The 24,567-nt window shown below is 56.7% G+C and overlaps 1 protein-coding gene across 1 annotated transcript in view; it reads right to left on the bottom strand.

Moving 5' to 3' along the window:
- The window catches only part of CPAMD8 (C3 and PZP like alpha-2-macroglobulin domain containing 8), a 63,290-nt gene that overhangs the window by 8,404 nt on the left and 30,319 nt on the right, over nucleotides 1-24,567 (bottom strand). Inside the window, exons 18-35 of the mRNA XM_054717303.1 lie at nucleotides 23,805-23,947; nucleotides 20,556-20,618; nucleotides 17,207-17,438; nucleotides 14,274-14,427; nucleotides 13,683-13,813; nucleotides 12,797-12,848; nucleotides 10,101-10,399; nucleotides 9,285-9,510; nucleotides 7,124-7,300; nucleotides 5,796-5,877; nucleotides 3,758-3,914; nucleotides 3,592-3,666; nucleotides 2,666-2,831; nucleotides 1,596-1,682; nucleotides 1,367-1,503; nucleotides 1,084-1,239; nucleotides 934-996; nucleotides 106-290 (exon numbers count right to left, since the gene is read on the bottom strand). Of these exons, the coding sequence (XP_054573278.1) occupies nucleotides 106-290; nucleotides 934-996; nucleotides 1,084-1,239; nucleotides 1,367-1,503; nucleotides 1,596-1,682; nucleotides 2,666-2,831; nucleotides 3,592-3,666; nucleotides 3,758-3,914; nucleotides 5,796-5,877; nucleotides 7,124-7,300; nucleotides 9,285-9,510; nucleotides 10,101-10,399; nucleotides 12,797-12,848; nucleotides 13,683-13,813; nucleotides 14,274-14,427; nucleotides 17,207-17,438; nucleotides 20,556-20,618; nucleotides 23,805-23,947 (2,585 nt within the window). The remainder of the gene's footprint in view (nucleotides 1-105; nucleotides 291-933; nucleotides 997-1,083; nucleotides 1,240-1,366; nucleotides 1,504-1,595; nucleotides 1,683-2,665; nucleotides 2,832-3,591; nucleotides 3,667-3,757; nucleotides 3,915-5,795; nucleotides 5,878-7,123; nucleotides 7,301-9,284; nucleotides 9,511-10,100; nucleotides 10,400-12,796; nucleotides 12,849-13,682; nucleotides 13,814-14,273; nucleotides 14,428-17,206; nucleotides 17,439-20,555; nucleotides 20,619-23,804; nucleotides 23,948-24,567) is intronic.

Here is a 24,567-nt window from a genome sequence, read left to right as displayed (position 1 = left end):
AGGGCAGGTGCCACCGTTTGGGCTCCCAAATCACGGGTGTTTGTAGCCAATGCCATCGCTGTCCAGGGGCTGGGCCTGACACAAGCACAGGGCAGGTGGCCTCACCTGGTGCACACCTCCAGGGTCACCTGGTACTCCTGGTGATGCAGGTCGGCTGCTGGGTCGTCATCATCGGCGGAGGGTGCTGGCGCTGAGTGCCGGGGCCGCTCAGCCTCGGGCTCCTGGACACTCACGAACAGCTGGAAGGACGGCTTGGCCACCGGGTCTGGCACATTGTAGGTGACATCAATCTGGGGTGAGTGAGGAGACCGAGCCTTAGGGCTCTGGGAGTGTGGGGGGGGGCAAGGCAGGGACAGGTGGGAGAGGCCAGGCTGACGATGACAGTGACATCAGCAACGGTTCCGGGGACTACGGTTACTCCATTTAGCCTTGAAATGGCCAAAGCTGTTTAAACAGATCATCCATCATCCCGTTTTCTCAGGCCTCAAGCCAGGTCTGCCCGCCTCCAGGACTCTCTCTTCTACCTCCGCTGAGACCACTGAGCCACCTGGGCTCCCATTTTAGAGATGGGAAGGCTGAGGCTGCGAAGGTCTCCAGGCACACTTGCCTTCTCACCACTCTCCAGAGCCCGTGAGGCCGTCCTGCCCCCGCCCAGAGCTCAGCTAAACCTCAGGACCTGGCGACAGAGGGGCTCTAGGGAGGGCCAGGGGGAAGCCAGTCAAATGGATCTTTCTGGAGGGACCCGATACCCAAGGGGACACGTGGTCACCTTCATTGGGCCCTGCCTTGGGCAGGGTGGGCTGCATATGGGGTGCTGACAGTCTGTCCTGGGGTCTCTCTCACATACCCACCCCGCATGCCGAGCTCAGAGCTGTGCCCCCCCCCTCCCCGCCCAGGGTCCCGGGTTCCAGATGCCACTGTGAGCACCCTCACCTGCATCAGGCAGCAGCCTTCGCCCTTGGCACTCACAAACAGCCCGGTGGGGAGGCTGGGGATCTGGGGAGAGAAGACACCGTGACCCCCCCGCAGCCACACACGGGCGGGCGGGCAGCTGCCCCCACTCCCAGCCCTGGGAACACTCACCACTGCTGTCTGCAGAACCTTCTGGTTGGCCCTGCGCAGCTCGAAGGTCTCCTGGTAGTCCAGGTTGGTGGAGGCCAGTGAGATGGTGAGGTTGACGCTGCCAGCGTAGGACAGGATGGCGTACTCGGCCAAGGCCTGCAGAGCCACACAGGTGTCCTGGGGACGGAAGGGGAGGCTGCCCTCAGCGCCAGGCCCAGGCTGGCCAGCGGTCCCTCGGCTCCCCCTCCTGGACGGTGCTGACCCCGCCCAGACCCGATCCCCTGTCCTGGCCCGGCCCGCTCGCCTGAGTGGAGGAGAAGCCCCCCAGGGCGTTCCGCTGCTGGGACAGCCACTTCACCACGGGCAGGGCGGTGGCCACGTCGCCCAGGAGGGTGTAGGTCAGCAGGGCGTAGGCCGTCATTTCCACCTCCGCTGAGACCACTGCAACGGGAGAGGGAGGCGGCTGGGCCCTTGGGCCGCCGGGACCCAAACCCAGGGCCCACGGCAGGCAGCGGGGGAGGGGCTGGCAGTACCTGCCTGGGAGACCCCGTCGCTGAAGCTCAGGAAGGTGTCCTTGCCCCCGTCCTGGGAACCCGTCAGGCTCCAGTGGGTGACCCCGTCTGCAAGGCCAGGACGGATGAGGGCCACACCCCAGGGCATTCAGCCTGGCATCCCAAGGTGGGCATCAAGGCACGTGGTCTCAAGAAGAGACCCGAAGACTGGGCCCCCGTGGGGGGAGGGTGCCCGGCAGAGATGCTGGGACAGGAAGGGCCTTGGGGCAGCTATGCCACAGACCCAGCCCTCCTGTATCCCTGGCGACATCACGAACCAATGGCCTCCCTCCTGGCTAAGCCATGATGTGTCCCATGAAGTCACTCCCTGCCTGCAAAGGCTCCTTCCCTGTGAGCTGTAAAAGGCCCTCAAACCCTGAGAAAACCAGCCGCCCCGCTCCCCAGCCTGAGCATTTAGTCCCAAATAGACACCCAGCGGCCAGCTGGCTGCTTCCAGAGTTTTGCTTTCTAACTTTTTTTCCCTTAAGGAGTGAAAACAACTTTTCAGGTGATGTCTGAATCAGAAAAGCCAGAATGAAGCTCAGCCCCAGTGCGGCTGCTGGGAATATGGGGGGAAGCGGGAGTGGGGGCAGTGAAGGGGGAGGGGACTCAGTGTGGGGGCATTCCGAGAGGTCACAGGTCAGTCAGTGACTGGCACTCCCGGGACACAACGGGTAGTCATTTTGTAGTTGGGGAGTCTGACACCCTGAAGACAGAAAGGGATGGGGGCGGGGTGAGGACCAGCACCCTGCCAGGGATGATTTAAGGAAGCCTGGGGGACCCTCTGCTGGGGATCCCTGAGCAGTGTCCTCCCTGTGGGGGTTGGGGGTCAGTGTTCCCTATTTCCTGGGGGAAGCAAGTGATGCTCAGGCGCAATCCACATCATCAAACGACGCCACTAGGAGACGCAATAATAAGTGAGCAATCCAACAAACAAAAGTGAGCAAGAGATGCCTCCTTACTCCCATCGCAGGCGTTCATGAACTGTTTCCTGGGCATCGTGGGTGGCCCCGCACGGTGGCCACCGGGGTGGCAGGCGTGGGGACACCTACCCTGCGTGATGGCCAGGCTGCGGAGCCTCCGCAGGGCCACGGGGGCTGCCGGGCTGCGGAGCAGGGTCAGCGCGTAGGCAGTCAGGGCGCTGGTGTAGGGGTCTGAGGCCAGGGCTACGCTGGACTCCAGGAAGCGCTGCGCTCTGGCAATGGCACCCCTCTCCTCCTGGGGTGGGGGGGGGAGTGGAAAGTGCAGTCCTGAGAGATCATTCTGTGCCCCCCCCCCCCGCAGCACCCCCACCTGCGTGCCGGGGAGAGCGCTGGATGGCTCACAGCCCCTTGCTTTTATGTTGGTGCCAGCATTTTCCAAATGAAGTCTGAGCACAGCAGCTCAGCCCAGGGAGGCTCTGGGGACACAGGCAGAGCGCTGGCCGTCCCACCCACCTCCCCTCATCCCCGAGCTGGCCTCTGAGACCCACTGCTCGGCTTTTCTCGTCTTCAAGGCCTCGAATCAATGGCCGCCTCCTCCAGAGAGTCCACCAACCCTGCTCACACTCCCCCCAGCCCAGTGTGAGTGGCTGGAGGACGGAAACCCAGATTATTGTCCAGTGACGGGCTAGGTTCAGGGCAACTGCCCCAAAAGAATGGCTAAGTGGGAAAATGAGTGATGGGAAGCATTCAAGAATTTAGCAAATGAGCCATGTGTTCCCGTGGGCACCAGGGGGCGCCATGGAGTTAAGCTGACTCTGCTTTAGTGTCATGAAGGTCGCAGGAGGCAGGCTCTCCCCAAGCTTTCCGTCTTTAGACCTGGACAGAGTGTGGGAGCTGCTGCGAGGGCGTGGTGCCGAGGTGCAGCCTGTACCTTCTGGGGCAGGTGCCAGGGAAACACAGCAGGGGACCCAGACCCCAGGCCTGGCCCGCACAGGCCTGCAGGGGAAATCGCTCGCTCATTCCTCCCGCCTGACCTCTCAGGCCCCTGTGCTCACCTCCGAGGCCACATCCGTCTCCAGAAGCGCAGCCACCACATAGGCCGTCAGCGGAACTGAGCCGTGGATCCCGCCCTGCACGGGGATTCTCGGCTTCACTCCGAGCCCGAGGGGACAGCCCTCTCCGCCCGGCCCGGCGGCACCAGGAGCAGGCAGGGCAGCTCACCTGGATGTCCTTGTTCAGGATCCTGCCTGTGGCTGGGAAGGAGCCGTCCACCTGCTGCCGCCGCACGATCCAGCCCTTGGCGGCCGCCAGCTCCCGGGGATCAATGAAGACGAAGCTCCGCGCCTGGGCAAAGGACTTCAGGACAAAGGCCGTGAGCCTGAAATAGGACCAAGGGGCTGGGAGCTGCGGAACAGGGTCACCTCCCACGTGCCCGCTGGGGGACTGTGGGATGCTCCCGAATCACCCCGAGCCTCCACTTCCTCATCTGGGAGACAGGCGAGTCCAGTCTGCTCTTCCCGGGCCGTTGAGGGCACTCAGTGGAAGTGTGTGGGCACCCAGCTGGCCCAGGGATGGAGCCCAGTCTCCTCGCCAGACCCTCCCTCTCCAGCACCCAAGCCTTCCTACAGACTGGCCCAGTCCCACCTCCCCCTGCCATGTGCATCCATGGTACAACTAAGAACGTGGCCTGGCACACAGGAGCACCCACTAAATGAACAAGTGAACGAACGAATGAATGAATGAATGAACATGCAATGAATGCGTGGATGCACAGGAAACCATCTGTAACTGAGCCTGAGTCTTAAGGCTTCAAGGCTGGATCCTGCTAGTCAAGCATTTAGGGAGAAGCACGAAAAGATTGTCCATCCCGACGGACACCTGGCTCTGTGCTGAGCACGCCCACATCCTATCCCATGGTTTTCTTGGATCCCGGTCCCGGGTGTATCGTGCGGAAACAGGCTCAGAGAGGTTGGGCATCTGGCCTAAGGCCACACAGCTCACAAGAGACACAGCCCCGTTTTCCCAGCTCCAGGTGGAGGCTGCTGCTGCCGCCTGTGCTTCCTGTAGCCTCATCCGAAAGGGCTCTTCACAGGGGAGGGGGAGGGAGAAGCCTCGGAGCGTCACGTCACCACCACAGGGCCTGGTCTTGCTCGCTCTGTGTGCGTGTCCACAGTGGGAAGGTGTGTAAAGGGTCACAGCTCACTGTTTCTGACCGGCGGAGGCCCCTGGGGGCTGCTGGGACTCGGCCAGCTTTTGAAGAACGAGTCAATGGCTTTGGCCACCCGGGGGCGGTGTTACTGTGGCCTTGCACCAAGGCCTATCAGCAAGACAGGGCCCCGCGACCAAAACCGGGACAGCAGACAGACTGCTGGGGGATGGGAGACTGGGCAGGCCACCAAGCGCGGGCCCCTCTGGAGCCACGTGAGCGACGCTGTCACCGCAGGGCTCAGCCAGGTGTGCCCCGCTCCCCCGGTCCCAGGCACTGCGGTTGTGGCTTAAGGACAGGGCAGTCTCCACACCCACAGCTGCTGCAGGTGCCGCCGGGCTGGTGCTTTGGGAGGAGGGTCCCCGAGGACAGTTGGGGGTGCCCTAGAGTCTCTGTAAGCCCCAAAGTGGCCGAGGCAAATCCACAAACTGTCGTGGTCTGAGGATCCCAGGGAACAAGACCCAGGTGTGCCCAGCCCCCCACTGGGCCTGCCCTGGTCACTCCAAAGTCAGAGGGAGCCCCTTGCAAGGGAAACTGGATGCCAGGCCTCGCCTCCCGAGCACCCCGATCCAGACCTCTCCAGCCATCCCTTCCTGCTCGGGGTCCCCATCCTCAGGTCCAATGGGCCCGAAGGAGGCCCAGAGCGCCTGGGCCTCTTCCCAAAAGGCCGGAGAACCGGGGCTGCAGGTCCCAGGGGCTCCGGGTCCCAGGGGCTGCGGGTCCCAGGGGCTGCGGGTCCCAGGGGCTGTGGGTCCCAGGGGCTGTGAGTCCCAGGGGCTCCGGGTCCCAGGGGCTGCGGGTCCCAGGGGCTGTGGGTCCCAGGGGCTGCGGGTCCCAGGGGCTGCGGGTCCCAGGGGCTCCAGGTCCCAGGGGCTGCGGGTCCCAGGGGCTGAGGCCACAGCAGCAGAAACTGCCACCACCCCCACCGCACCCAGGGCCAAGCAGTCTCCACTTCCCAGGCAGGCTCCTTGTCACCCTGGGGGTCAGGCCCCGCGTCCTGGCCTCGCTGTGCTGGACGAGGTCCTCTGTGGCAGCGCTGGGCGTGGGACTCACCACATGCTTCCTGAGGCGTCCCGCTCCCCGAAAGCACTGTAGGAGCCATCCCGGTGTCTATAGGTCAGCTGCCGCTGGTAGCCTGTGGGGTGAGCAGAGGTGACGGCATCCGCTGCTGAATGGCCTGGCCCGGGCCGGCCCATGTCTCACCCTGGGAACCACAAACACAGTCACAGCCACAGCCACATCTGGGGCACAGCAGGGCTGGCTAATGTGCACCATCGCGAGGCAACGCCCTCCGTCCCCAGGGGTGGGGACTGCTCCGCCCGATGGAGGCGCCACAGGGACCAGAGCAGGAGGGCAACGGGGAACAGGAGGGAGGAAGCGGGGGAGGTCAGGCAACGACGGGGCCTCCAAGCTGGGCATTTGGTCTTATTGTGAGGCCAGCAGGGGGCATGGGCAGTGCAAGCCTTGAAAGCAATCACAAACTGAACAGATCATGAGACTCAGAAATTCCACTCCAGCGATATTCAGACGTGTCTTTACCCAGCCCACGAACAGGGCAATGCGTGACAGCACCATCCTGAAAGTCCTGAACTGGAGACTGCTCCAGTGCCCATCAACACACATGCGGACCGTGGTCCCTCTACACAGCAACGGGGGGAGAAAGGACCTCCCCCAGCTCAGGGGGCGACTTACACACACAGCGCAGGGCAGGCACACGCTGTGGATGCTGTGGTCAGAGCGCCAAGAGCAGAAAGCTCATCTGTGCTACTGAGGGCAGGAAAGTAAACCCAGATCCAACTCTGACGTTTTATAAGACTTCTTTTTTTCTATTCTAAATGTTTTTTTATAACATTACTAGAGGCCCGATGCACGAAGATTCGTGCAAGAATGGGCCTTCCTTCCCCTGGCAGCCGGCACCGCCTTCGCTCCAGTCGGAGCCGCCTTTCCACCTTCCCGCACTGCCCAGAGGCCTGGAGCGGCTGGGGCGGTGCCTGCGTATGCAAATTAACCCATCATCTTTGTTGGGTTTTGCATACTCACTCCTGATTGGCTGGTGGGTGTCACGCATGTACGGTCAATTTTACATCTTACTATTTTATTAGTGTAGAAGATTATATTGCTATTGTTGGTTAAAAAAAAAAAAATCTACATTTTTAAAAGATGCTGTTCCTTCCCCCATGGCTGACAACCAGCACTCAGAGCCTTGTCCTCACAGGTGTGGCCCCAGCTCCTGCTGACAATGGCCCATCAGGCTCTCCGGAGTGGCCTCATTCACCCACTTCCTTCCCTCCCCCCATCTACTGTGCCTGGCGTGTGGGCCGCCCCAGCAGTCATGGCTGCCTTCCTCCCGACACCCTCTACCTCGGTAGTTCCCCCAGTACCTTGAACCAGGTAATCAGTGGTTTCCCTCTCCACTTCGGGGCTGAGCTGCCGCGTTTTCTGAAGATACTTCAGGACAAAGACGTTGGGCGCAAAGTGGATCATGTTTTGCTCTCCACAGCCAAAGGGCAGCCGCAGGAGGCTGCTGAGGTGGTTCAGGGTGGGCCCCATGACGTCTCCTGGGGAGACAGAAAAGAGGGCTGGGCTGGGGGACGGCCTTGCCCGGGGTCCTCACTGCCTTTGGGACAGCTTTGCAGAGGTGGGAGCCCACCTGTGGCCTCACAGTGGCCACCCCCACCTCTGAATGCTAGTGCTGCCATTTGAAACTGGACTGCACCCTGTCCAGTCAGCCCACCTGGTCTACCAGCTCTGGTGGCCACCTCATACACACCTCCCTCTGTTCCTTAGCTTGAACTCAGGTGTTCTTTCTCTGCCTTTTCATTATGCTAAATGCTTTTTGCTTTCTGGCTTTTTAAACAGGTACATTCAAGGCTATGAATTTCCCTCAAAGTATGATTTTGCTGCACCTCACAAATGATAATGCATTAATATAGCCATTTAGAATTTAGAATTCTAAATCATTCTAAATATTTTTCTAACTTTTAATTAAAAAATGTGATTTTTTTCTCCCTAATCATGAGTATTTAGATTTTTAAAAAATTTATTTTATAGAGAGAGAGGAAAGGAGAAAGATCAAGAGAAACATCAACTTATTGTTCCACTGATTTATGCATTCATTGGTTGATTTTTTTTTTTAAATATGCTTTTATTGATTTCAGAGAGAGGACGAGAGATAGAAACACCAACGATGAGAAAGAATCATTGATCCGCTGCCTGTTGCACGTCCCCTATTGGGGATCGAGCCTGCAACCCAGGTATGTGCCCTGACCAGGATTGAACTGTGACCTCCTGGTTCATAGGTCAACGCTCAACCACTGAGCCACACCAGCCAGGCCATTGGTTGATTCTTGTATGTGCCCTGGCTGATGGAACCCACAACTTTGGCTTATGGGGATGCTGCTCTAACCAACTGTGCCACACGGCCAGGGCAGTATTAGATTTTTAATAAAAGTTTCCATACATGGGTGGCTTTGTTGGTGCATTTTAAGTTTCTTTTTCCTTTTATTTCTGGACCTTATTCCCATCCCTTCAGCACTGTGTCTTCCTCTTCTTGGCCTCTCTGTCCCCCACGTTGCTGATGGGCCCTCCAGAATCCCCTGTTCCCTGACCGCACCTCCTCTCCTTCCTTGGCCTTCCCTCCTGTCCCACTGCGCCTGCAGCCTCCTCCCGTTGGGGGGCTGCCTGGCTGCTTTCTCATCGACCCCCTCTGGGTTCCCCACTTCTCTGCCCTTCTGCCCTATTGTGCTGAAGGCACTGGCACACGGGGCCAGCCTTCCCTCCTCTCCACCTCGGCCCACGTGCCTCCTCCCCGATGCCCTTCACCCCCATTTGTGCCACTAACCCTCCCTCTCAGCCACCTCTAACTTAACCTTGTACTTCAGAAATCATCAACTCCAATACCTTCCGATCCAGCCACAACCACCAACCTCCCTGAGCCCCAGGGCTTCCACTCTCTGATGTCAGAGACCTAAGACTCCTCGGTCAGGTCTGTCTGCCCCTCCTGGCCTCTCCCCCTCTCCCCACCCTTCCAGCTCCCACAGTGCTACTTCCCACTGCCGTGCCTGAGCTACAGAAGACAATCCACAGCCCCAGAGACCCCTGGTCACAGCCTCTTGCCCCTGTCCAGCCAACGTTCTAGATGCCTGCCCTCTCACGGACCCCACTCCCCACCCTGTGCCTGGCTGGTTTCACCTGGCCGTTTGGCCTTCTTTGCACATCACCCCAGCTCCATTGCCCCTGGAGTTTATCACCTGCCCCTTGGGCTCACCCTACACAGGGCTTGGACCGGGAAGGTTGGACCTGCCTTCTCGGCCAGACAAGGAGCTCCTCAAGGGTAGAGTTGGGATCATCTCTGGGACTGTCCCCAGAGCCCCGCATGGAGAAGACACTAGAAACTACTTGTCAGGAGAGAGGGGGTAGTGGCTGGAGGCCCCGGGAACACAGGTTCCCAGCAAAGCACAGTGGGACCTGAGCCTGAAGTAGCCACCTTGCCCTCTGGGCTCCTGCCCCGTCCTCCCGAGCCAGGCTGCGGAGCAGACACACCTATGAGGGAAGCGGCCGCCCGCTCCGAGCCGGGGATGGCGCTGTGTGGGACCCCCAGGGTGAAGGCCTCGCTGTAGCTCTCATCCACCTCCATCTTCCTCCAGATGCGGAACTCGCCCATGGAGCCCCAGCCCGTGGAGAAGCCAATGAACTTGACCTCTGGTGCCTTGGGGAGGGTCCAGGTCATGATGGCAGACTCGTTGGATGGCTCTGGACCATAGCCAACCTGAAAAAAAAGAGGCCGAGGCCGCTGGAGGCTGGGAGAAAGCACGCAGTGGCGCTCAGGCAGCCGCGACACAGGCTACAGGGCCAAGGTCAGAGACACTAGAAGTTATCCTATCCACTGAATGGCCAACAGAGACACAGCATGGCATCTACAGGCTCCGAAGCGACCAGGCTCCCAGGAACCTCTGGGCCTTTGCACGTGCTGTTCCCTCTGCCTGTTCCCTCTGCCAGGAACATCCTTCACACTGGTTTGCCCAGTTGGCTATGTCCCTCCTCAGGAAGCTGTGCCAGCTGCTCCTTGTCTGCGGCCCCTCTCCTTGGATCAGAAAGTACCCTGAGCCCCTTTTACCTGTTCACACCCACTTTCCTTCTCCCTAACCCCCCACCACCACTCAGCTCCCAGAGCCCCAGGCACTTCCTCTGCCATAGCTCTCACCACAACTCCGGGAAGACTGTGAGAAACGTGAGGTGCCACCCTGGGTCTATCCTCCCTCCCCCCCACCCCTCCTCAGAGCCAGACACAGAGCAGGAAGCAGTCAGGGTCAAAGAGCCACGAGGTTCCCGTGCCCAGCCAGGCCAGCCCAGCCGTGCCTGGATGAGCCCGCCGTGCCAGCTGATCCAAAATGTTCGGAACTCATCCCAGGAGAGGATCTGGGCCGTGTGTGTGCTGGCCACGGGCTCGCCCATCTTGCTGGTGGAGATCCAGGACCGGGTGTTCTGGTGCCCCCCCAGGACGATCTCGATCATCCCCGCGGCGTCCTGGGGCCCGGGGGACAAGGCCACGCGGGCGTCGTTGTGGGCTCGCACGGCCAGGTCGAAACGAGTGAGGCGCTGTGGCCGCTGCACGTACTGGAACTCGTACTTGTTGGGCGTGGAGATATGGACTCTCTCTGGATGGAGGAAAGGAAGAGGGGGCATTGCGGGTCGCCTGAAGGCCCCGCCTCCCTGTGCCTGCTCCTGGCGCTGAGAATTGGGACCATGGGGAGTGGGTCTCACTGTGGCTCAGTCAGCAGCTGCAGAGGCCTGGCTGCTGCTGGCGTAACGGCGGCTTGTCCAGTAGCACAGGGAAGAAGTGCTCTCGGGCAGGCTTCCTACAAAGATGCACAAGACCTGTACGCTGGGAACTGAAAGTGCTGCTGAAACTAAAGAGGACCCACGTCAGTGGGGGGCCAGATACGTTCATGGGTCTGAAGACGATATTTCGAGATATTAATCTACAGATGTGATATCATCCCAACAAAATCCCAGCAGGGCTGCAAAGCTGATTCTACATGAAAATGCAAGACCTAGAAGAAGCAAAACAACTTAGATAAGAAAGAATCGAGTTGGAGGACTCACCCCATATGACACTGAGACTCTAAAGCTACAGGAATAGCCCGACTGATGTGGCTCAGTGGTTGACCATCACCCTATGAACCAGGAAGTCATGGTTTGATTCCCGGTAGGGCACATGCCTGGGTTGCAATACCCCCCACCCAGTAGGGGGCATGCAGGAGGCAGCCGATAAATGATTCTCTTTCATCATTGTCAATAAAAAAAAAAATCAATGTTTTTATTGATTTCAGAGAGGAAGGGAGAGACAGAGAGAAACATCAATGATGAGAGAGAATCATTGATCGGCTGCCTCCTGCACGCGCCCCACTGGGATCAAACCTGCAACCCGGGCATATGCCCTTGACCAGAATCGAACCCGGTACCCTTCAGTCCACAGGCTGACGCTCTATCCACTGAGCCAAAGCAGCGAGGGCAAAAAAGTGCATATATATATATATATATATATATATATATATATATATATATATATATATATATATATATATATATACACATATATATATATATTATATTAATTCTCAAAAAATAAATAAAGCTACAGGAATCACAACAGTGTAGCTTTGCTGTCAACATAGACAAATCCCCAATGGAACAGAACAGGGAGTCCAGAAATGGACACACACATGTATGAACAACTGACTTTCAACAAAGCAGTGAAGGCAATTCCACAGAGAAAGAAAAGTCTTTTCAAGAAATGGTGCGAGAGCCCTGGCCAGTAGCTCAGTGGGTTAGAGGTTTAATCCCTGGTCAGAGCACATGCAAGAATCAACCACTGAATGCATCAATAAGTGGAACAACAAATAGGTTTCTCTTTCTCTCTCTCTCTCCCCTTCCCTTCTTTCTCTCTCTCTCTTTCCCTCTCTCCCCCTCCCTCTCTCTCTCCCTAAGAAAGAAAGGAGAAAAGAAAGGGTGCTGGGACCACTGGCTATCCAGATGCAGAAAAATAAACGTTGATCCATATCTTGCATGGTCTCCAAAAATTAACCCAAAGTGGGTCATAGCCATTTTATAAACGTAAAACCTAAAACTGTAAAACTTTGAAAAGAAACTGTAGGATTTGGCAAAGATTTCTTAGATGCAACAAAAAACAATCCCTAAAAAGAAAAACGGATAAATTGGACCTCATCAAAACAAAAAACGTCTGCTCTCCGAAAGACACTGTTAAGAGAATGGAAAGGCAAGCCGCGGACTGGGAGGCATAGCTGTGCCAAGCATCGGACTGGTTAGGGACTAGTACTCAGAATGCACATTCACGCCGAACGCCTGGGCAATGGGAAGGCCGTTCACTGAGGGCTGGACATCACCCAAGGACTCCAGATCCTCAGCTCTGTCTCCTGCAAAGCCCCCTGGTGACTGCCCGGTGCCCCGCCGGGCCCGAGCTCCAAGCTGGACGGCTTCTCCGGCAGGAAGGATCTGGATGGACGGGGACAGACTGCCCCCCAGGCGGCCCAGGCTCACCCAGCATTTCCCTGACTCCACCAAGGCAGAGGTGTGGCCCTTCTCCGGCCATCCACCCACTGGGCACTCTCTGTACCCATTTCCTGTTCACGTGCAGGCATAATGCTAATTTAAGGGGAGTCACGGTAGACCCCAGACCCCCACCTTCTGGAACTCACTTTAATTTCCCATGTCCTCCTCTGCTGCGCCAAGGTCTGGTCTCCCTAATGCCTCAGTGTCACTCTAATACCCCTTCCCTGGACCCTGGGCTCTACTCCTGCCCACGGTCACTCCTCTCGTTGGCATCTACAGGCCGCAATTGTGTACACTCACTTCCTGTGCGGCAGGTGCCCAGCCCTCACTCTGGTTTGTGGTTGTCCCCAGACAGAACATCTCCGTTCCCTGCTGCTGGGTCCTCAGCCCCAGGCAGGGTGGGTGCCCACTTAGCAGCTGGAGAGCTGCAACACTGCAGGGGTAAGGGCCAAAGTCCTCAGTGGGGTGGGCCCGGGACTCACCGTTGGGACAGAAGAAAGCACTGTAGGTGTACGTGCGGGGCGCTCCTTCGGGCTGAAACAGAGAAATGGGGAAAACCGTGCTGGGTGGCAGTCAGGAGAGGGTGCAACTGCCCTCCCATGGCAGCGGCTCCAGCTCTGGACACGGCAGGGTGATGCCAACTTCACAGCCACACAGAACAGGACTGGGCTGCCCACCTCCCAGGCGCAGGTAGGGAAACGGAGGCTCCCGCTCCCTTCCCTGGGCTCTAGTCAAACAAAATCACCAACCAATCCTGGACTTGTCATGCTCCCCACACCCCCACTTGGCCTCCTGGCCACCCTCTTCCACCGGGCTCCCAGCCCAGCTTCCCTCTCGGGGTGGGGAACACTACGACTTGAAGGCTGCCATGACCTAAGGCCCCATCTGATGTCCTTCCGCACCCAGAAGGGGGTGCCTGCGTCTGCCAGGGACAGGGTCTCCATCCCACGGTCCGTCCCAAGCATCCCCCGTCTCCTGTCTCTTCCACCCATGCTCCTGCTCTGCCCCTCCCCAGTCATCTCCCAATAGCAGAAGACAGCTTGACAGGAGGCACCCAGAACTGAACCCAACAACATGCCCCGCAGAGTTTGGTGTGACCAGCACAGCCCCGTGGGACTCTCAACTCTCAACACCTTTTATTCCACAAAACTAGTAAGTTGGGGCCACACTTTCCTAGAGAACCCCAGGCCGATTCGCCACGGCCGGCTCTGTGCCAGGGAGAGGGGCCAGATGCTGCCGTCTGCTGGCGAGGAAGCGCCCCCCCTGCCCCAAGGCCCCGAGGGCCCTGAGGCCCCTGCGGAAAGAAACCAGGGAATTCCTAGGGACCGGAGCCCCGGCCAAGGGCCCGGGGCGAGGGCGTGGGCTCACCTCGACCATCACGCTGCGCCTGAGGTGGTCCCGCCCGGTGGGGACCCTCCTGTCGGCGTAGCTCTCCTCTGCGTGTCTGCTGGGCTTCCCGTCCCGGCAGCAGCTCGTCTCTCCGTAAGCCAGGACTTTGGCTGCAGAGATGTGAGTGCTCAGTGCGGCTCTCAGAGCAGGGAGCTGTCCTGTCCCCTTTGGAGCACATACGCACATGTATGTGTGCGCATGCACGCACATGTGAAAGCTGCACGTTGTGTGCGCGCATATGCACTTGTGTGTCTGTGCGTACGCGCGTTTGTGTGCATGCATGTGTGTGCGTTTGTACATGTATGCGTGCACACATGTGTGCTACATTGGTTTTGCACCTTAAGAACCCGGCTCTACCAGGTAAGGCCTCAAGCCCCACCCTCAGGGGCCGCCTCCCCAGGTGCAGACCATTCCCTCTGGCCTGCCTCCCCAGCTGCTGTCCTGCCCTTCAAGGCGGGCCCTCCCCGCACCTGCTGCCCCCCACCTCCCCCCGCACCTCGCCCAGGCCTGTGGTCAGGGCCTGGGCCCCTGGGTGGCCAGGAGGGGGTGCCCAAAGAACAGGGCCCTCACCTGTGATGTTGCTGAGCCCCAGGTCGCTGAAGGCCAGGACCACCCAGATGGGCTCAGTCTCCCCAGAGGCCACGCACATCTTCTTGGTCAGATGACGTTTGCCGGGATGCCCGACAAACCGGACGCCCTTGGGAACGGAGATCTTCACATACACCTGCAGGGGGCGGGCTCATGGTGCCCGAGTCCGTGCGGCTCCCAGCACATCCCCCTCCCACCGCCACCATCGGCCTGCCAGCCCTCCCCAAAAGCTGTGCCCTCCTGGGAAGCCCCCTTTCCAGTTCTAACCAGAACCAGTACTCGCAGGAGCCCCCTTGCCCCCTCAGCTCCCCACCTCCCACAGGTCTAGTTCCCCCTCAGACCAAGACCAGTTCAAGGGCAACCTCGCCACAGCCACCCCGGGGCGTCGAATGACGAGCCACTCCCCGTGCAGGCCCCACAGAGCAGTGCTCTGAGGCTCTCTCCAACCACCGGGGTCTACAGCATCGTAACAGCTCTGCGTGTGCATGCGTGTGCACCATGTGTCTCTGTGGACATGTGTCCCTGTAACCCCAAATCTAGGACAGGCTCTTGGCTCCACATCTGTTTGTCCAGCCAGCATAGATGAAGTACCTCGTGGGGGCAGGTGCCCTGCTAGGAGCTGAAGAAAGAGAGCCTGTGGGAGTGAGTGGGACCAGGCTGAACGCTCACACCCAGCTTACAGATAGGAACACTGAGGCGGAGTGAGCTGGTAGTTTAGCCAAGCTAAAGCCCAGAGGGTCCTCTGAGGGAAGTGAGGCACAGAGGTGTTGAGACCACGCCCCAACCCCCAGCAGCCTCGGCGCCCCTCAGGTCACACATTCCAACCACTCCCTTGACAGATGTCCTCGTTTTTCAGGAAAAGCCAGAAATCTGTGTGGGAGGAGTAACATCTCAGTTTCCACAGTGTCTCTGGGGTGGGGCCACAGCTCACATCGCCTGCTGTCGGTGTGAAATAAGCCAGAAGCCCGGGGGACGCTGTGCACATGGGCAGGGCCTGGAGAGGGCCAGCTGGCCGGCTGAGGCTGACACCTGCGGCCGGAACTCTGGGCCAACCTGCAGAGAGCGGCAGGCTTGCTCCGAGCTGGACCCCTGACCCTGTGCCCCGCTTACCTCTCCGCCCCGGCCTCAGTTTCCAATCGCCGCCCCTGAGAGCTGCCTCGAACCACTGGGAGCCCTCCTCGCCTCCCTTCCTCTCACCCTCCAGCGGGCATCCAGGCAGAGATGGGGCTCAAAGACGACAAGGTCAGGGAGGATGGTCTCCCCAAGTTGCACCGAATCGGGACCCCCCAAACACCCCTTCCCCACTGTGCCCCTACCAGGTCTTGGTCCTCAAGGGTCCCTCCACCTCACCTGCCGTCCTTCCCTGTCACCAGGTTCTGAAATCCCCCAGCCTCCAAGGTCAGCCTCCTCCAGGGGAGCTGCTATGGGTTGAACTGTATCCCCAGAAAAGATAGGGTGAAGTCCTAACCCCATGACCTGTAAATGTGACCTTATTTGGAAATAGAGTCATCGAATTACAATGAGATCTTAGTGTGGACCCTAGTCCAATATGACGGGGGTCCTTCCTTATAAAATTCGGACACAGACATTCACAGAGGGAAGGTGGCCACGTGAAGACAGGGCAGAGATGGGAGCGATGCAGCCACAAGCAAAAGGAACACCAGAGTTGCGGCAGCCACCAGAGGCCAGGAGAGCCATGCCGGAGGCCAATTCCAGCATGTTAGCAGGGCTGAATCATCTAGGAATGGCTAACGGCATTTCCCCAAACCTGAAAAGGATGCATAAATGATTGCTGCCAGACAGCTGAGGGCATCTTAATATACATGTTATTGCCTCCTACTGGCCAAACACCTGAATAGCCGAAGGCAATTCCCCAATCTGACAATGGATTCTGTACCTAACCCTACCCTTTGATGTGTATATCTACCTCACCTTGGGACAAATTGTGTTAATAAAAAGCAAGGGGTCCTGAGACGAGGAGAACTTAGTTCCTTTGGCTAAGTCTTCTCTGAAACCATAATGCCTTCCAAAATTATGTTTCGTCTCTGGACTTTAATTTACGCACAGCGCCTTCTTCAGGTTCCTGAACCCTTCTTGATGCTGGATCAAGACCACGGGCATTAGAGCCATGCAACACTCTCCCTCAGAGCCTCTAGAACGAGCCAACTCTGCCCACACCTTGACCTTGGACTCTGGCCTCCGGAACTGTGAGAGGATACATTTCTATTGGTTTAAGCCACCTGGTTTGTGCTACTTCATTATGGCTGCTACAAGAAACTGATACAGAAGCCTTTTCCATTTCCTCCAAGAGGGAGCTGTGGCCCCCACTGCACAACCCCCGCCCCAGACGGGTGTATGAATTTCAGTGTCCAGAAATAAAGATCGATGCTGCAGCTGCGCCTGTTCACGTTCACATCGTCTATGATGGCTTTCCTGCTGCAACAGCTGCGACCGAGACCAATATGTACGATCAGGCCCTTTACAGAGGAAGTGTGCCGACCCCTGCTCCATGCAGGCCAGGCGTCAGGCCAGGGGGCTCCGTGGCATCTGCACCCCCCACCCTGCCAGGCACACATCCCCACCCAGCCCCGCCCCAGCTTAGGTGGCTCCTGCCTCTGCCTCCTCAACAACACAGATGCTGTCCACTCCAGACCCCACCCTGTTTCCCAATATCACAGATGCCATTCCCACGGCCCCAGGATGACCCCACTTCTCATACCTCCCCAATACCACAGATGCTCACCCCATGGCCTCCCCAGGACGACCCCATCTCTCCCCTGCTTCCCTGATAGCAAAGATGCTATGCCCCCTCCAACATCCCCCGGACGACCTCGGCCCCCGCCCCCCCCCCCGCCACGTCCTGATATGGTTGCTGGCCTTGCAACAGGAAGGGCTGTGGGGGGCGGGCTCAGTACCTCCGTGCAGGTGCCCAGGTAGTTGTAGATGCTGAGCGGGATCTTGACCTGCTCCCCGCGGACCACCTGGGGGGGCAGCGTGAAGTCCACAAAGAAGGGCTTGAAGGTCTTCAGCAAGGAGGGCGTGGCGATCCCCAGGCCCCACGCCGAGGACAGACCCACCGCCTCGCCCACCCAGCTGGTGATGGAGTCGGGGACCTGCACGCTGAACGTCTCCTCGCCAGACGGGTCACTGCGGAAAGATGGACAACCTGTGGGCCCCTCTCCGGGGCCATGCTGCCGCGGTTAGGTGGGAGCAGATGGCCCTAGCCACACAGCCTAAGCCCAGGGATACCCCCTGCAGCTGGGAAATAATCATTTAGGACACCATGAGCGTGTGACAGCAGAAAGCCGCCCCTCTGCCCTGACTCGCCGTAACCAGAAATGTGAGCCGAAACCGGTTTGGCTCGGTGGATAGAGCGTCGGCCTGCGGACTGGAGAGGTCCTGGGCTCGATTCCGGTCAAGGGCATGTGCCTTGGTTTCGTGCGTGTCCCCAGTGGGGAGTGTGCAGGAGGCGGCTGATCGATGTTTCTCTCTCATCGATGTTTCTAACTCTCTGTCCCTCTCCCTTCCTCTCTGTAAAAAAAAACAATAAAATATATATATTTTTAAAAAGAAATGTGAATGGATGAGAGCCCACAGGCCCCCAAAATACTGGTTCAGAGGTACAAACTTTAGCAGGGCATGCTCCGCCCAGTTTACGGGAGACGATGCTGAATCGAGGGGACCACTCACGTAGGGCATGCTTGTGAGTCCCAGAAAGGTGTGTCCCCGTCCTGACCCCTGTACCTGTGAATGTGGCCTTGTTGGGAAACAGGTCTTTGCAGATATTAACATGAGTTCATGCTGGAGGAGGTGGTCCCTAACCCAATAGCAGGCGTCCTTATAAGAAGAGGGAACTTCTGATACAGAGGGGGAAAGGCCATGGGAAGACAAGGCAGACACAGGGGCAGGGGGCCATGGGGAGACAGAGGCAGAGATTGGGGTGATGTGGCCACAAGCCAAGGACGCCTAGAGCCCCCAGAAGCTGGAAGAGACAGTGAAGGATCCTCCCCTAGAACCTCCGGAGGGAGCTCAGCCCTGCCGACACGGTGCTCTCGGACTTCTGGCCTCCAGAACCCTGAGAGAATAAATCTCTATTGTTTTAAGTCCCCCGGCTTGTGATCATGTGTTACCGCAGACCCAGGAAACTGATATAGTAACCCCCCAAGAAGAGAGAAAGACCATAAAAAGGCTTAGCAATAATTTTTAAATTGATCACATGAAACAATATTTTGGACATATGTAAAATATACACCGAGTGGCCAGATTATTATGATCTCTGAATGCATAATAATCTGGTCACTCGGTGTATATCCTATATAATAAAAGGCTAATAGGCAAATTGTCCCCTCGACCAGGAGTTCGACCAGCAGGCAGGCCGGCCAACTGCCCATGTCTCCTCCCCCTGGCCAGGCTGGCCGGACCCCACCCATGCACGAATTCATGCACCGGGCCTCTCTAAATATACTGAGTGGCCAGCTTATTATGCGTTCAGAGATCATAGTAATCTGGCCACTCAGTGTATAATTCAAATGAATCCACCTGTTTCTTTTTATGCCTCTGACATGGCACTAGGAGGTTTGAAATCACATATCTGACAGCACTGCTCAAACCCAGGCCAGATCCTCCCTGCCCCCGCCCGTGGCACACTGATGGCTCTAGGATGGCTCTGGGGACAAACCCTATGGTCTCCTCTGCAGTTCCAGGATGTCCTTCTGCGATTGGCCTTGGCATCTGGCGCAAAAGTGCTGGTTGGAAAATAAAACCTTTAACCCGAGAAGCCTAAGAACGGAAGCCGGAATCGCTCCTGGGCTGGCAGGGGCCAGGCTGCTGCTCCTCACCTGCCCGTCCACCTCTGTCCACTTCCGGAGCCTGACCAGGCGGGCCTCACGGGGCAGCCAGACACCCCCGCCTACAGCTTGCAGAGACCACACTGCCCGTCAGGCCCCGCCGTGCCTGCGTACCTATCGCCCCCTTCTGTGAGGGTCACCCGCTGCCGTCCCCTCCACAGCTCAAGCCCAGCCTCTTCCCAGCTGGCAGGACTTTCATGGCGTAGTATGGTCACCGCCAACAGAGGGGGAGGGAGCACCTCAAATCTCAAGTCTCAAATCCCTGGTTGCAACCCTATGTGGCTCTCCACATTCCCCACCCCAGCCCACGCTGCCTTCACCCCCACACACCCCCTCCTCTAGGCCCTCCCAGCTCTCTCCAACCTGCTCTGGTCCATGCTGGTCCTGCCACCTGGACACCTTCCCTTTCTTGTTTGTCCATCTCGTGGGACTCAGCTTAGGCTCCACCTGCTCTGGGCGGCTCTCCAGCGTCTCCAAAGGGCTCCTCTTCTGCCTCTGGAGCCCCGTGCCCAGCCCGTCATGAGAACATGAAGCTTCGGTAGGGTTGGTGCCAGGAATGGTACCACATCACCCCTTGTCTCGGTACCATTCCTGGCGCCAAAAGCATCACCTAGCACCCAGAAAGCAGATACACAATTGAATGATGATGGCCAGACAGCCCTTCTTAAGTCTGGGGTCCCAGAGCAAAATGCAATAATCTGGATCTATTCTGACCGGGAGTTAAGCCTTCCCGCAATGGGCACACACACATCCGTGGAAGCAGCCCGAGGAACCCCGGCGGCAGCGACCTCGGTTCTGGGCGGAGCACATGCCATGTGCCTCGTGGCACCTCGTGCCTAGAAGGGGGACCTGGCTCAGGAGGCAGCTCCCCGATGGCCCGGGGTCTTCAGGCCACCACTACCTTCTACTAGTGCCACTGGGGTCTCATACTGAGCATTGCAAGAAAAAAGCCGATGGCGTGCGGCAGGAATTTGCCAGGGCCCTGCTGCTTCAAGAACTAAAAGGGGGGAAACGTGGAAAGGAAATGTGCTGAGAAAAGCAGGCTGTGTTTTGGGCAGGAGTCCGAGTCCCCTGAGGCGTGAGGGGGAGGTGGGTGGGGTCGAGTTCCTGTTCCTGGGAACTGTAATGGTTTTAATGAGCTCGTTCTGCAAACAGGGCGGATAGAGTTACCCCCAGAGGGAGCCGTGGGAGGCACAGAGCCCTTACATTTTAAATGTCATGGGCAGATGTCAGAGGCTGCAGCAGGATTCAGGGCTGGCTTCATGGCTTTGGGTTTTATGTGTTAGAAAAAGATGCCCCAGGTCTCCCTCAGAGGTGGGTGTCGAGCTGCAGGCGAATCCCCTGCAAACCGTCTGGACTTATGTGAATGCCCCAGCGCGGTCCACAAAGACGGCGAAGGAAGGGAGCCTTCCTGTACCTGATGTTGAGACAGCGCCAAATCCACGTTTCCGGGAAGAAGGTCCTTCTCCTCTTCTCTGCTCTATGGGGGGGGGGGGAAAAGTAATTAAAGGTCCATGGTCGTAACTTAATTCTGTTCCCTGGCAGGTTAGCATTCTGCTCCATTAGGACGTAACATGCTAATTTGCTTATCAGTTAATATTCTACTCCATTAGGACGTAACATGTTACTTCTCTGACTCGGCAGGGTTAACGTTCTACTTGATTAGGGCCAGACGTGAGGCATCCAAGGCTTGGCAGGGTCGCCTTCAAACGAGAGAGTGCTTCAGTTCGGAATTTAGAAGGTGAGAAGAGCCGCAGGGACCACCCCAAACCCTCCCCTTGGGTTTGCCCCGTTTTTCTGCACCATCACATGAGCTCTTCCCCACCCCCAACCACTCCCCTTTGCTCAGAGCGCCTTCCCTCACTGGTCCATCCTCAGAAGCCTCACACTCCCCCTCCCCTGGGGGCTGTCCCTTCACTTAAAAATAATAAGAAGCCCAACTCGAAATTTAGCAAGATGGCTCAGAATTAAAAAAATGGTCACATTCTTTCAACCTGTAATACCTCTTCTAGGAATGCACCCTGGAAATACCCACAAACACCTGTGCCAAGACAGACAGAGGGAGTAGTTCGTGGCAGCCCGGTGAGAATTAGCAAACAGCTGGAATCTCCATCAGCAGGGGGCTGGTTAGTCACATGATACTACATTCATACAGCAGAATAGTATATGTCGGTGAAAAAGAGGGAGATACTAGTATGCATATACTGTATGTACTGATAGGGAATGTCTCCAAGACGTATTGTTGACTTGAAAAAGGGAGGCACAAAACAGTATTATAGTCTTCTCCCATTTATGTTTTTTGTTTTTTTAAAAATCCTTATATATGCACCCAAAAATTCTAGAAGGGAATCTAAGAAATTATTGGCCATGGTTGTCTCTAAGAAGGGAATACGAGACCCTGGAGATGGGAGACTTCTGCTTCAGAGTATAACCTTTCATACTGTCTGAAAAAATTTTAACCACATGCACGCGGTTAAAAAAACATCTTGTCCTCGGATTAAGAATGTTATCCAGCCCTAACCAGTTTGGCTCAGTGGATAGAGCGCCGGCCTGTGGACTGAAAGGTCCCAGGTTCGATTCCGGTCAAGGGCAGATACCTTGGTTGTGGGCACATCGCCAGTGGGAGGTGTGCAGGAGGCAGCTGATCGATGTTTCTCTCTCATCGGTGTTTCTAACTCTCTATCCCTCTCCCTTCCTCTCTGTAAAAAAAATCAATAAAATATATTTTTTAAAAAAAGAATGTTACCCAATTACGAAAAGGCACAGACACCTGCTTTTAAAGGCATTTCCTGTGCCTGGCGCATTGGGATTTAGTTACCCTTTTGTGGTTTGGGGTTTCAGAAGGCTGCTTCCAGGCCAAGCTCTCCGGCCCCTGGGGCAGTGGCTGACGGGTGGAGCCTGAGGGGCCAGCACTCACCTCCCTCACCCAAACCACATCCCAGAAATGCCTCTGAGTGCATCCACACTGCCACAGGAGGAGCCTGGTCTGCCACACCCTGATCTGGAATGTGGAAGCTCAGATCCTTGTGGGCCTGCCCTACTCCTGCTAAATGAGTGGCCCGGGCAGGCAGAGCCCAGGGACCCAGGCACCCAGGAGCCATGCAGAGGGGGCTGGGGGATTGGGAAGGCTCTCAGTTTAGGCAGAGAAAGCTTGAAAGGTGACGAGGGCTTTCATGGGTAAGCCCATCAGAGTGGAAGGCCCTCTGGTCCATTTCTGGTTCAGAAAAAGGGCCGAGGAGCCTGGGGCCCACCCTCAGGGTCTCTGGAGAGACCCAGATACGGAGGGACTGCTGACTACATCGACCCCATTCCTGGCCCCCTTGGGCTGTGTGCCCCCTCTCAGAGGAACAGGTGGGAAAGAGGACATCCAAGGCTTGCCCCCCTCCCCCCCGCCCCGTCTCAGCTCATATGCCCTTAAATCCAGAGAGTGGGGAGGCAAAGTCTTCAGAGCACCCTTCCCCTTCCCAAGCTGCTGGCTAAGAGCCGTGATTGAGGAGCTGGTGGCAGAAGCAAAGGAATGAAGCGGCTGGGAGAAAAAAGAGGTAGGCAATAGGGGAGCAGAAGGGAGGGGACAAAGGGGGAAACAGGTGAGAAGAGAAAACATCACCTCCTGTAAGACAAAGGTTTCCATAACTCCAGGGACAAAGCCACAAATCTGAGGAAGATATGTGAATGCCTCTCTCTCAATAATTGATAAATTAGCAAACAAACAAAAGATGAGTAAGGATATGGAGGATCTGGATACCACCATCAGTAGGCTTGACCAAAAGTATGCATAGAAAGCCCTGTACCCAATGATAGGAGTTAGGATAGTCAAACAGACATGAGCATTTACAAACACTGGCAATATAGTCCAGTCTCCAAAATAAAAACCAGACCATAGATATCATACAGACCATGCTCACTGAATATGATGCACACTTGAAACAAATTTACAAAACACATTAAAAAAAAGCACTTGAAAAGTTTAAAAACTTCTGGACAATTCATAGCTCAGAAAGGGAATAGTCTGAGCTATAATGGAAACACGTACAGAACAACTCAGGTGCAGCCAAAGCAGTACTCCAAGGGAAATTCATAGCCTTCAAAAGGTTTAAACATTTAGAGTTAAAATAAGAAAGACTGAAAAGTAATTCTTTGGTTTCAACTTGAGAAGGTAGAGATTTGGAGAGGAAGGAGGAAGAGAAAAAGAAGCTTGGGAAAGAGAAAGCATAATAGAATTTTCTAAGCAGAGTCTCTGGGACATGGAGGATCAAGTCCCAGCTTCCCTCTCTGTCCTGATCCTTCTCCCCTGATGGACCTTCCTCTCTCTACAATCCCAACCCATGCACTGGAACGTGGCTAAAAATGGGGAAGGGTAGAGCTGAATGCTCAGTGCCCAGCCCACTAGGTAAGTGGTGATTTTGTCCCCAAGAGGACAATGGGTGATGCCTGAAGACATTTTTGCTTGTCACAACTGGGGGAAATTGATGCTACGGGCATCTGATGGGTGGAGGCCAGGGATGCTACTCAACACCCTACAGTGTATGGGTGGGCCTCACCACAAAGAATGATCTGGCCCCAGCCTTTTTTTTTTTTGGTTAGTTTTTATTTTTCTTTTTTGGCCACAGCCTTAGGTGTCAACAGGGTGACGTTAGAAAACCCTGCTCGTGGCAGCGGCAATTACCTGGGAGGTTGCCTGGAGGATGCCACTGCCATCAGGCTCCCGGTGTGGGGCTGGAAGGTGTGGACAGCCTCGTCGGTGTACAGGCCACCATCCTGCCGGTGGTTCAGGCTCACCAGGTCAGTCATCACCACCAGTCCTGTTTCCTAGACAACAGACAGCATCCAGACCCACAGTGGGGAAGTGGGTGTAACGTCCCCCAACAGTTCTCATCACCCTGAGGCCACTGACCCAACCTTGCTTCTGTGTCGTGGCCCTGCAGCAGGCCTGGTGACATGGACTGAGGGGGTCAGGGCACCCAGTGCCCATCCAGGACAGAACAGAGGGACGGCCGATACATTTGTGGCTCAGACACAATAGTCCGTATGATTCCATTTATATGAAACGTCCAGAACCAGCAAACCCACAGAGACAGAAAGCAGATGGGTGGTTGCCAGGGCTGGGGAAGGGGAAAAGGGGAGTGACTGCTGGTGGAGATGGGGTTTCCTTTTGGGGTGATGGAAATGTTTTGGTACTGGATAGAGACAGTGGTTGCGTAGCATTGCAAATACACTAAATGCCAATGAATTGTTCACTTTAAAATGGTTACATTTCCTGTTGTGTGACTTTCACACACACACACACACACACACACACACGCAAAATCAACTGTTGTAGTGCCTGATCCGACCAAGGGCCAGTGACTGTTACAATTATCTTCGTCACTCTGCTAATTATTGGGACAACTGCATTGGGGGAAGCCCCGTCCTGGACCGGCTGACTCTGC

Source organism: Eptesicus fuscus, chromosome 6 (assembly GCF_027574615.1).
Source record: "Eptesicus fuscus isolate TK198812 chromosome 6, DD_ASM_mEF_20220401, whole genome shotgun sequence".
Lineage (NCBI taxonomy): Eukaryota > Metazoa > Chordata > Mammalia > Chiroptera > Vespertilionidae > Eptesicus > Eptesicus fuscus.
Note: the sequence above shows the minus strand (reverse complement) of the source record. Positions and strands in the feature narration are given on the sequence as shown.